The 13,074-nt window shown below is 43.4% G+C and overlaps 1 protein-coding gene across 5 annotated transcripts in view; it reads right to left on the reverse strand.

Moving 5' to 3' along the window:
* The window catches only part of CADPS (calcium dependent secretion activator), a 206,890-nt gene that overhangs the window by 52,084 nt on the left and 141,732 nt on the right, over positions 1-13,074 (reverse strand). For all 5 annotated transcript variants that reach the window (XM_066195041.1, XM_066195039.1, XM_066195038.1 and 2 more), the window contains one exon: positions 4,102-4,208. In XM_066195041.1, the coding sequence (XP_066051138.1) occupies positions 4,102-4,208 (107 nt within the window). The remainder of the gene's footprint in view (positions 1-4,101; positions 4,209-13,074) is intronic.

The following is a 13,074-nucleotide window of genomic DNA, read 5'->3' on the forward strand; positions in this document are numbered from 1 at the left end:
CACATCCAGGATGTAAAACAACCAAAGTAACCACAAGACCCCCAAACTAATCTTAGTATTGGGCCTGCCCTGTAATGGGGGTGAAGATGTGGACGAGGTGAGCTGTGCCATAAAGGCACAGCTTCAGTGTCTGCCCATGCCAGAAGAGGTAACACCAGCAGGTGAGTGTCCCAGTGGTCATGGCATGGGGACAAGGTGGCCACAGCAGAGTCCTTTGTCTGCAAACTGTCCTCAGCTTCAGGCCCGTGGAGGAAGCTACCCAGCTCTGCTGCAGCATCCCCTGCTTAGGGATTCTCAGGGGCACAGTGGTAGTGGTGACACTGGCCCTGGGTGTCTGCAGAGTCATCACTCTGGAAAAGCCAAAACCAAGGTGAGGGAGCCTGTGTGGGCTCAGACGTGGGAGCTCTTCAGCTCTTCTCCGTATTTGGTGCTGGTGTCCAGTCAGGCACAGGGCTGAATGCTGGTGAGTGCCATGCTGGGAGGCACCAAACTGCTGAGAGACCACAGAGGAACCAAAACCACGAAGAAAGGGGTGTGCTCCTGATGCCTACTCCAACCTTCTCACAAAGGTGGGTGGGGAAGGAGCACTGCTGAGCAGTGGGGCTGGGCAGGTTCTCTTATGGTAGCAACGCCTGGCTGTGGTTTTCAGGGAGGCTGAGGGGTCTGTCCTTGCTCTGAAGTGGTTTCTCTGGCTGTGCCTCTGCCTGCCCAGAGTCTGCCATGCTGGCACCCACCCAACACTGCCCACAGGGCCGCGTGCACGGAGCAACCGCTACGAACGACCGATGGCAACCGGCATTTGAGGAGAAGGGAAAAGAGGGGAGGCCAAAGGATGTCTTCTGTAACAAATCCCAACATAAACACTTCAGAGTCCTGCAATAAGAACCTGCTTCCATGAAAAGGGGAAAAAAAAAGAGCTATTTTAAATAAAGAAAAGCATGTGATCAGTGGTGGGAAAAAAATATGCCCAAACCAGTAACAGTTTCCCTTTTGCTTGCAAAGTCAAATTTTAACTCCGTAATTCTCTAACTTACGTCAGGATCCTCAACCTCCTCCCTAATTTCTGTAAGCAGGATTGGTAACACCATACTTAGAAAACCTCCTTCAAGATGGTAACATTTCATTTATTTACCATCTACTTACCTGCTTTGCTTAAATAATGATGTAAAGGGGAAAAAAATGTGTACTTTCTAGCCAAACACACCTATTGTTGTATATTTTACACATGGATACACATGTATATATGTATGATCTCAAGGAGTTAAGATACATATATACATATACACATATGTATACATAGAGAGAGAAAACACACATTTTAAAACAGGTGAATGGCATTGTCTCTGGCATTAGTCATCAGTCATCCCGAGGAAGGGGAGCTAGGAGACATCTGATGGGAGAGATGATACAATGACAGAGACCTCCCGCTCCCAGATTACAGACATAGGCACACAGATTCTGCTGTTTCTGCCTGTGCTGGGTTGCTTCTTTCTTATGGGTAAGACAAACCCAACTGACTAGACACGATACTCCTCTTGTAATGATTTTTGAACGTGATCTGAGTGTTATTTTCTACATTTTCATTAGGGAGTCTGCCTGGATGTCCACATGGGGGAAAAAGGGGCGTGTGTTAATTGCAAAAACTATTATTTTTCAGTAAAGTGAGGCATTTCTTCAGTAAGCAGTGCAACTTAATTTTCAGCTGAGTAAGTGAAGTACACCAAAGAGTCATACCTCACAGGACAAGCCTTCTCCAGGTGAGTGACAGCATATTAAAAAAAGTCACCTGGAATTATATGGGGGGCAGGGGGGGAGGGGAAGAAAGTGTAATACCTTAGCAGTGCTCATTGCACTGTAACAGCATAATGTGGCTACAACACACCAAAAATCAACGATAAACCACCCAGCTTCTTCTCTCTCTTCCCTGGGTGCAATTCAAAGAGTGCAGAGAGCTGGCCAGCTGCCTGTGCACTGCTGAAATGCCACAGCCACCCTCAGGACAGGGATTCAAAACTGCACCGACAGTGTGCCGGGCTTCTGGAGAGAGATGGATTTCATCCTTCCAAGTCACCGTTCAGAACAAGGGATGGGGATGCCTCCTATCTGTGTTGGCATTAACCTTCTGTCTCTAATCAAAACCTTGTGACACAAAAGATGCTGGAGAACAGTTCTGAGCCTTCCTCCTCATGTGAGGATCTTGGCAGTGTGGCTGGCTGAGTGTGACTGGTCCTGCAACTGCTTCCTCTTCTCAAAATAAGCTGTGTTTTAAAAAACAGCTCCTTCCCAGCTGGTTGTACATCCAGCCTGTGCTGGTGAGGAGTGGAATAAAACAGTTTTTGCACAAGCATAGTGCTCTCAAGCACCCCTTGCTTTAGTAAAAACAAGGTTTATTTCACTCTTCACCCCATATATTCTCTCTCTACATATAAATACTGTATATCCAGTACAAGGCACATACAGACAAAACCAGAGGAAGACCACTACCATTCTAGGCACTCCTGTAGTACTTAGCCCAGCTCCACCACAGTGTACTAGAGGTTGGGTGAATGCAAACGACAGGTAACAACAGGCTGAGGAGCGAGTCCAGGCAGGTAGGGTTGTGTTGGGATGTAACTGCAGCGCTCGTAAAATATACCCATTGCTGCATGCATGGACTGGACTGCTATGCCACATTTACCCTCCTGTGTCAGGCTACCAGCTCTGCAAGCAGCCGACCCAAAGTTGCTGTTACATTCCTCGGTCAAAGTTAGGGAAGCGAGGGCAACCAGGGTAAAATCCCAGTAGGAAACATGGCACTGAGAGGGCATGCACGGAATATGACAGGAGTGACTCGTGTCATTCGGTTTAGTCACATACCTCTTTCCCCTGCCAGGATCATCCAAGATTGAATGAACAGTAGAAAAACAGGGAGGAAATTTAAATATGTAATCAGGCATTAGTTGGGTTTTGTGGATTGCTGTGTATTATCAATAAGTAAAACTATACTGCATATTTAATACACACTGGAATGATTTTTAGGTGACTGTGAAATTATTTATCAAAGGCACTTAATGCAAAATATTGTGAGTATATCTATATATATATACCAGTGGGAAGGAAAAGAGAAAAAAGTGAGAGTGCAACAATACCTACAGTCATAAACAATAACTGTTCATCCGAATTTTAAAATTATTAACCTCTCGATATTCATTCAAGAGCACCAGATCTACAGAGAACTCAGGTCTCAATCCTGCAAATACTTACATGGATATGCAACATCACCTGCTCAGGCAGAAATGTCCTGACGTGCTGAGAGCAGGACTACAGCCAGCCATGCCAGCTGCCTGTGGGATCAAGTGTTTCCAGGATCAAGCCTCATGATTTTCTGGTGTATATTTGACTATGACATGGTTTCACTGGTTTTAAAAAATGAATCTTTCTGTTAAGGTGCTTCGAAGAGTTAAGAGTGGTTGTATTAGACCTTAGATAACCCAGACAATGAGGAACAGAGCATAGTTCATCCTAACCTCTGTGACTAGTAATTGAAGTATTCCCAATAAGCCAAGGCAGAAGAGACCAACAGGAAACCAGGTGAATTAATCATGTACTAGGGGGGCTCAGGGAGACCCCTGGAAACAACCTGAATTCTCAGAAAGGGGCAGAAAGGAGAATTGTTGTGTCTTGTTTCAGTTTTCCTTGCTCCCCTCCGGACAGCAGGAGCGGCAGCTGCGGCAGGGACCCCGCTCATGCTGGCTGGAGGCACACACACACAGGTCATGATTTGGAAATACGACCTTTCTGGAAAGTGGACAGGCTTGCTCTTGCAGGTTGTTGGCGGTGAATATTTTGGCCAGATTCAGCTTCTGCTGGCACTGTCAGAAAGGCTGCAAACTGACATCGAGGAGAGCACAACTCAATTAATTCATCCTTTATCCCTCCCTCCCCTCTGAAAACACATTCCTCCTGAAGTGTACTTTGCCTTTGTCGTACTTGAGTGTACTCTCAGCTTTTAAAAAAGATAACCCAGCACCAGTTGGGAAGACATCACACAGATATACAAAGCCCCCACCAGATCCTGTGGAAGGCCTGGGGGGACATGACCTCGCCGGGGACGCTGCTCACCTCTGCATGGTGCTCTTCATTTTGCTGTAGGACTTCAATTACCAACTCTGCCAGACGTATTGTATCTTCTAACTTTTTAGCTGGTGTGACTAACCGGCCTACATTCTCTGTAGTACAAGAACTCAAGTTAAAAGGAAGGCAGGGTGAAAAGCTAGACGAAGAGTAAGTTATTTTAGAGGTTAAAAAAAAGAACCATAATATTCTGCAGCTTTAAAGATCTTTTCATGCATATGTTAAATGCTTATATAATTAGTACTGAGCAAACCAGAAAGCCACATTCGTTATTATACTATGGAAATACAGTGCTCCAGCTCCAAGTTTCACAATACTGTCAGAGTTGGTTTGCTTTACGGTGGAACTTTATTAGCTCAAATAAGAACATCACATTCCCTAAAGACAGCATCTGGCCACTAATGTATGAACAATATGTATCATTCGACGTAGATGATGCTATTATAGGAATCATGTCTGTATTATTTAAAAATTCTTTTAAGAAGATCAATTCAAACAAATCTGTCTGCACTTGTAATAAATTGTCAGACTCGAGCAATTTAAATGTCACCTGCTACTAAAAGCAAAGCTCGCAGGTCTGTCTTGCTCCAGGATTTAACTCCACAAGGGTCAGGAGTTATGCATGCTGGAGGGAGTGAAAAGTGGTAAATCCCACGCTCATAGGTAAGATTTGTATGGGAAAAGAGATGCAACTTTACAACAAAAACCCCGCAAAACAAACCAAAGAGTTTAAATCCTGGAGCTTGGTGTTCACCTATGTTGAGTTATTTTGCAGAGTTTTCTGAAAACTCTAAAAAATAATTAAATTATATTCTTCCAAGTAATTTACATTATTAATAACACATTAAAAATGTGAGGTTCTAACAATATAGAATACTTAGAGCATTTCACTAGAAATAATGTAGAGGAAAAGAAAATAATCACAATTTCACTGAAAGACAGCTTCTGTACAGCTGACCAGAGACATGTCTCTCTAGTTCACACCCAGGTACCAGTCCCAGCTCTCCTGAGCAGCAAGGGCAAAGAGGGGCATTTCACTACACAGCCAGATCATATCTCAGCATTCATAGATATTTTGGCCTCTCCATGGTATCAAACAGCAGCTCACTGTCCTGGGGTGTGCAAACTCTCCCTGCGATGGTTGTTCGGAGCAGGAGTGGAGTGGAAGACCTCTCCCCTTGGGATCCATATGCCAACAGGCCAGGTACTGACTGGGCATCTCACTCCAGCTTTCCACACATCCTGTTTTTTTTCCCTAGTGTTTTGGTCTTGTTTATTGGTGGGACAGAAACTTGAATTTGCACAAGATGGCCTGTTCTGCTGGACTGGGTCACCCAGGGAGAAATCCCTGCTTTACTGAAGGCTCAGGAAGCATCCAGGACTTCATTCTCCCCCTCAAAGTCTTGCCAGCCCCTAGTTCTCCCTGAATACCTGTTGGCAGGTTACACAGTCCCCTTGAAAAGGAAATCTGTATGTTTCAGGACAGTCCCAAATGTGGCTGGTTTTTGGAGGAGCTCAGCAAGCTGGAGTCTGGCACTGTAGGGGCTCAGCTTGGCTGAGGGATGATAAAACACCATGCAAATGAACTCTACACTTCGACTGATTTATGGCACAGATAAGGGCCTTGGGTTTTTCTTCTCCAGTTTTTCCAGCTGCTTCTTGTACCATCAGAAACAAACAAACAAAAAAATCAAGGTTCCCCTTAATATAATTTACTGAGCAAATACTGAAATTGGAGCACTCCTCGTTAACTCCTCAGTCTTTGTCCTATACTATCCAGCACCTCAATGGCTACAAGAAGCAGAAAACACTTCCTTTTGCAAAAGGAGCCCAAAGACAGGTCCCTCAGTAAGATCTGGTTGTTTCTGCACCTCTGAAGCCAAGGGGAAGCTTTTCCATTGATCAGTGCAGCATCAGGCCCATTCTCATTTGCAACATTGATCTGCTCTCAAATATAACTAAAAGACAAAAGTGTTAATAAGAACAACTGCTCAAAGATGCTGTCTTTAAAGAAAATATTGATGCTTATATAACTTTGGCAGCCAGCAGATGTCAATCTTAATTTTTTTCCTTCTTATTTTAAATATTTCCCTGGTTAAGTTACTATACATCAGAATATTCTGCTAAGATAGCTGGAGCACTGACAGTTACATGAAACGTATACGATATACTTATCAAACATTTCATCCAACATCATGTAAAGCTCATACATATTTATAGTTTCCATGCAAAATGTTATGCAACAACAATGTTATTTTGTGCTGACGTTGATATTTGAAAATGTTGCATATGTCAGACATTGCTAGACAAAAAAATGTGGACATTTTGAAATAAATGCTACCTCTAAATCTCTAAAACCCACCACGTCGCGCTAGGTGTTTTGTATAAAGCTGCATATGAGGACTAGCTTTCTACTGCTACACGAGCGGCTGCTAGACTAGAGAACCACTGAATAAAAGAAAGGAAGACTATTACAGTACTTGGCGGCTGTTTGGCCATGCCTTTGAGCATATGATCTATCATGTTAGTCTGCGTTTGAGGAGATGATGGTGGCCCAGCCGGCGGCTTAGGCTTGGGCGGACGGGCTGGTTGTGGCATGACGGAGAGAGAGAGAGACGCCAAAAGTAAAGAGACAAATGACTTCATATAAACAGTGACAAAAAAGGATGGAAATTTCAAAAGGAACATAAGCAGAAATGATCAGATACAAATGGAATAAGCTGCTGGGTTTTTGCTTATTGGTATTTGGGGTATTACACGGCAATGACACCATTTGACAACACACATTCTAGAAGTCAGCAGATTTGAACATCCTACAGTATCGCACAATCAGAAAGCTAAAAATTCAATGCAAGCATGAAACCTCACTTTGCACAGTCACACGAGGAGACTGAGATGGGTTAATTCAGTTAAAACTCTGGAATTCAGAAAAGGTGAACTACAAACACGACTTGAAGTCAGCTCCCCAATGCTTAGGCACGTTTAGCAATAGAATAATGAGCCATAAGAATTAATTGCTTTGCAAATATCAATTACACATTTTAGAATTAAACGTCACTGTTGGTTAAAGGGAGCTATAAAATATTCTTGTGCAATTTAAACATGTAAAAAAATCTGTCACTTAAAAATGTGTGGTTCCTGATCGTTTCCAGCTCATTTAATTATTTTCAACTTGGAATTCTAGTGGCTTTTATATTCTGGGTTGAATCATATATAAAAACTTGCCAGCTCTATCAAATATGTTACTTGCTATTCCAAATGTTAGAATACTGCAATCAGGACTTGACCCATCTGTCATATAGTTTACAATATCAGCATAGGAAAAATTCAAAGAAAATAGCCTTTCCTTTTACGTACACCCAGAGAATAAATTATATACTGTGAATATATTAACACAATAGTTTCTATTCCTTTTAATAACAGTTTTTAGTAGCATTGTGACTATTTTTAATCATGTCATTTGCAAGGAATCTGGCATATTTATCTGGACATTCTATTGCCAAAAGTCCTTGCCATTTTGCTTGCATTTTCCAGTGGGGAAAAAAAATCAGTTGGCTTGTGCAAAGGAGATTTCTGATTGCTTTTATTTCTCACAGAACTGTAACATTTATCGAAGTATAATAAAGAATATTCAAATAAACCATTAAGGAGTGTGAGTTAGGTTGGTGCCCCTCTCCATACACAGGGATAGATATACACACATACATAAAAACACACACAGTGCACACGTGTGTGCACATACACACACACACACACACACATTTTTAGTCTTTTAAGCTGTGTAATGATTAATTCAAGACCTTCAGATTCAAGCTACTGGCTTTTTTCTTTTCCTTGTTTTCTTACAATAGGAAAAGCAAATCTATTCATTCATCTCTGGAGTAATCCTGATCTTTGTTCAACATTTACCAAGGGTGATTTTGTCCCCAGAAACAAACCTCTGAGCCTCAAGTGACAAAAATAGCTGCTTTTTGGGCATTGGCCTAATGACTTTCACTCTAAAACATAAGCAAGAATTCAATTTGGCTACTCACTGATTGCTCCTGAGCTTGACATGCAGATGTAGGAAGAATATTTTACTGCCCATCACTATGGAGAACAGTTTGTGCCACGGTCTCTGAATGGGAAGGGATGGTGGGGAGCAGGAATTGTACATCTCCTCCCACCGATGTCTGACAACCACAGGGTGGGAACCCCTTGCCACCCAGGGAAGCCTGCTGGGTGTCAAAGTTGGGGGTGTCAAAGACAGAAAGCTCTTCCTAAGAGTGCCAAAGCCAAGGTGAAAGAATCTGAGTTGCACCCCATTGCACACCTCACCGCAGACCCCAAGCATCCTTAAATGTGGAGTCTAGCCCCTGCGCCCCTAACAGCTACCCATCCAAAAATAGCTCTTAGGCTTCACAGACATCCAGACCCCAGAGTGTTGAACGGGCCTGATTAGCACAAGTGTTTTCTGTCCTAGGGAAAAGTCATTAATAGAGAAGGAGGAGGAGGAGGAAAAGGCAAGAGATGCAGCAGCATCTTCACGAGTCGCTAGTGCAGCGCGTACAGAACAGCTTGGAGGAGGCTCCCGCTGTGCAGTTGTCAGCACAGTGCCCCGGGGTGGCTCTCACTTCTCTGGGGGGCCTGTGAGAGACCCCTCCAGCACCTTACCCTGCTCCTGGCATCCCCCCACCACCACCCGCTCTTGGAAACAAGCTCCCACAAGGCACTGGAGCAGGCTAAGCAACAAACTCTTGATGTAATTCTGATCTGGCCCAATCTGCACAAATATTCAGCTCTTTTCGCACATTTCAGTTTTTCAGACCCAAATTCAAGGCTCTGGCATGATGGCTGTGGAACCACCTGGAGCTGAAGGAGGGGAAGAGTTCTCTCTGTTCCTGGGGGCACTGAACACCCATGAGCCCCAACTCATGCTTTTCTTTGTCGTCTCTTTATTGCAAGAAAATTTAAAAGACTAATGTCTTGCTAAGGAAATGTATTATTTTCCTCTGTAAATTTAAATAGAAATGGGGTTGTGACAGCCATGCCCTATGAGGCACTTGAGTACACATACTTCTCTAAGTCCAGGTCTCAGAGATGACACGTGAAGTCCCTTTCAGGGCTGGCTCAGCTCTTGCTCAGAGCGAGGGAGATGTGTGAGGCTGGATGGGTTTTATGGCACTTGCTAGTGATCAGCTGCAGCGCGTGGCAAGTTTTGTTTCACTTCGGCTTTTCTTTTTTCCCTGTCCTTTTCCTCTCTGGTCTCTCACTACAGCCAGTAGCTACTACAGTTTAAGTATCAGAAATGCTCTTGTACTTGCTGCTCATGTGTGTCAGATGAGTAAGATTTAAACACCTTCATCACTGAAATCAGAGCCAGGAGCAGCTTCTTACTGCCTGACAAAATGCTTTCCTGGACAAACTTCTACAGGTTTTTATGCTTCTGCATGATACTGGCACATAAAGTACTTGCAGAAGCTCAAATTACTTGGAAAATTCTGGGTTTGTGCTTGCAGTGAGCTTCAGCCTGCAATAACAGGTATTTGATAAATCTGCACTACTTTGGGTATAGATACTGCACACAATTCGTTGTGTGTGACTCTTTACAGACTGGAAGATTTTTGAACTACGTATTTCTCCCTCGGCACTATGATTTCTGCTACACGGGTTACTAAGACATCAGCAACACTAAGAATTATACTTGCAATAGGAGAAAAATATTATCGACTTTTCATACGTTTTAGAAGCGTAGCCACCGATTCAACAATTTCCTCATAATAATTAAAAATATATGACCCTTGCCAAAGGCTTTAACATCCAAGTGTTATGTGTGCATTCATTTGTGAGCCAATCATCAAAACTATACAAAAAGCTGCTGTACTCAAGACAACTATAAAGCACAATGGACTTAGCCCAAGGACAAAGAAGGGCAGCCTTTTATTATACTCATGAAATTAATTTGCATGGATCTGAAAAGGATTTCAGCGATGGTATTCTTTTCTCTCAAAATAAGAAGTTTTATTTTAAAGGAAGGAAAAAAATCATAGAATTTGTTTTTTTTAAATTCAGAAAGAGATGCCAATTCACCTCAAAACCTCAACATACTGAAGAGAGAACTGCTCTCCTCATTTTCTAGTTGTTATTGAGCTTAGTGAAGAATTTGTGCCTATCTGAATTTTGTCTCATGCCCCAGGCAGCAAGTTGCTCCCGCAGTTGGTGGGAGACTCATAGAAAGATAACATCAGAATGCAGATCTCTGAATTTCTGAAGCTCTTTCAATAACTTTGTACTGCTTCAGACACTGCCTTTGAAAGGGCAAGAGGAAATCTTGAAAGCTGCGTAACAATTCTTTGTTAAACACAGCCAAATGCCACTTCAAGGAACGAAACAAATAAAGCAGCATTTCAGCACGCATGGATACAGGTTATAGTCATGCCTGAGTGAAAGTACAGGATTTATTCATGACTTCAGCCTCCACTCCTGCACACAAAGATGGGTGTTTTCATATATTTTACATTTTTATTTACTCAAAGAATGCAATTTTTTTTTTTTAAAGCTTTGTGGTTTATCGCAGATGCTGGAGTGATTGCCCAGCCAGGGCTGGGCTGATGGGTAACACAGGACCTCTCCTTGCCTTGGACCTGGTCAATTGACAAGCAGCTCAGCTCCTCGGCTGGGTTACGGATATGTGCACAGAGCTTCCCAGGCTGAGTTCCAGAAATAGGGAGGGCGAGTGACGTAAAGTGAGCATGGGACTGTGACAAGGGCCAGTACGAATGCCTTGGAAAATGCCACTGCTTCTTAACAACCTGCTGTGTTGCTCTAGTCTAAAACCAACCTCTCCTGCACCCGTTTCCTCGGTGGAGGACGCCTTCCACGCCTGCTGGGGTGAGTTACGATCAAGATGCTCCAAGGCTGGTGCCAGCTCGGGCTGACGCAGCCCAAGCTGCCGAGCTCAGTCCCTCTCCTGTGGGTGCACTCGGGTCCCCAGCCTGACACAGGCACCTGAGAGATCTCTGCCTCTGTACAGGCACTGCAGCTGCCCCTCGCTGCTCTGTGGTCAGCACTGACCCCTGAGCTGACCGGGCTCCAGCTTCACACCCACGTGGCATCACCACTGGGTGTGTTTTCAAGTGAGGTTAAGCTTCCCCAGGAGTGTATCCAGGGAGGACAGTGTGTGCCAGCTGTGCAGCAAGGTGAGATGTGGTGCCTTGGGAGGCTCCTTCCCTGCACAGGGGAGAGAGTGGCTGCCGGACAAGCAAAAACCTTGTATTTTTGGATAGCCCAAGAGTAGGTGATTTGCCTTGGGGACAGAGCAATAGGACTTTAGTGGGTCCTTCTGCTCTCCAGCTACTTTCCATGAGACATCCCACTGCTCTGCCACCCACAGCCTGGCACTAAACACCGAGGTGAGACCTGTCTCCATCCCCATGTCTCCTTCACTGCTCATCTCTGTGCACCAACTCAACACCACCACAAGGAACCTCTCTTTACAGAGATCAAACCCACATTGCAATATGAGAATCACTCAGTCTGAAAACTGAACCCCCCCCTCCAGTCTTACATCAAACACAATCAGTTGTCAAACTGACAACTTCTGCCTTGGCTGGCACCACCTCTGAAGCTGCCAGTATCCAACTCCAGCAGTGCAAGGTGGCATTTGTGTTCATGGGATCCCCGTGCATAAGAGATGGAGAAGTTTTTCTTTTCTAAAATAATTATGCATTCCTGACTTACGTAAATAAACATTTATTAAAAGGTTACAATTATTAATCTGAGTGTTAGTAGCTTTGTCTGATTAATAATTAAATTAAGTAATTTATTTTAAATTCTTTTAGCACACTTTCCTGTTTAATGTTCTATTTCAATATTTTAATGCAAGGCAAGAGACTACACACTTCTCAGGAGAAAGGAGAACCAAAGGGTAACACTTGTGTGTTTAAGAAGTTGTTTTCAGCATCTTATTTTTCTTCTTGCTTCTGGAAAAATAAAAAAGTCAGGCCAAACCCCGGTCACTTTTGACTCCACTTAAGCTGAGGAACCAGTTTCAAGTGAGTCCTGCTGACCTTGCCTGAAATTTTTTTATTTAAAACAAAGGGAGATATGTGGGCACAAAGCAGTGGGGTCACAACTCCCTGTGCCCTTTCACTTGCTCCAAGCATTGGGAAGAAGCAGGTTATTTTTAAACAAGCTGGGCCATAGGAATGTCCTTCTGAATTTTTAAACTGCAGGCACGTGACAGGTTGTTGCAGCAAGCAAGATGCTCCATGCAGTTATTGTGCTTAACGCACAACAGCCTGTGCTCACTCTAATTGTTACAGTTAATGGTAATAATTAGGGCTGTCCTATTTACTTTTGATTATTTGCACCTTTCATAGATGTAAGGAAAATTATTCTCCATTTTCTAAATATTGATTGCTATTTACAATTCATTTTACTACGATGCAAAAGATAATGGGCCAAATTTGAGCTGAGGAGGTCTGGGGAAGCCAAAACCTGGCCCAGCCTCTTGTACTGCTCTTCTAGAGCAATTTCCCTGTGCAAACAGAGCTGAAATCAACTGGATCCTTTCTTTTTTCCCCACAAAACAGAACAATCTACTCACAAAAAGGAATGAACAGTTCAGGTTTCAAGGACTTTGGAACTAGGACTCTGGGATACAACAGAAACGAGAAGAGGGGCTGCAGGGCTCCACCATCCCTTCTGCAGAGATGTGCACTTGAGCTGAGCCTTTGCCTTGTTACATGTCACCACAGGTTATAAACGAGAGACAAACACGACTTCTGTCCCACCAGATTGTTTGTTACACATTAACAAATAAATAGAAATAAAGAAAAACCCAGTCCTCCCATCAGGGCAGAAAACAGAAGGTATGAAAACCAAAGATGAACGTTAGTTTACTTATAAATGTGCTTGTTAGGTGTGGAAAATTAATGGCCAAATCACCAACATTTTTTCACCCAAAATGAGCTGCAGTTC

The sequence above is a fragment of the Chamaea fasciata genome, unplaced genomic scaffold (genome assembly GCF_029207755.1).
Source record: "Chamaea fasciata isolate MVZ Bird 193981 ecotype frontalis unplaced genomic scaffold, bChaFas1.0.hap1 SCAF_13, whole genome shotgun sequence".
In the NCBI taxonomy this organism is placed as follows: Eukaryota; Metazoa; Chordata; class Aves; order Passeriformes; family Sylviidae; genus Chamaea; species Chamaea fasciata.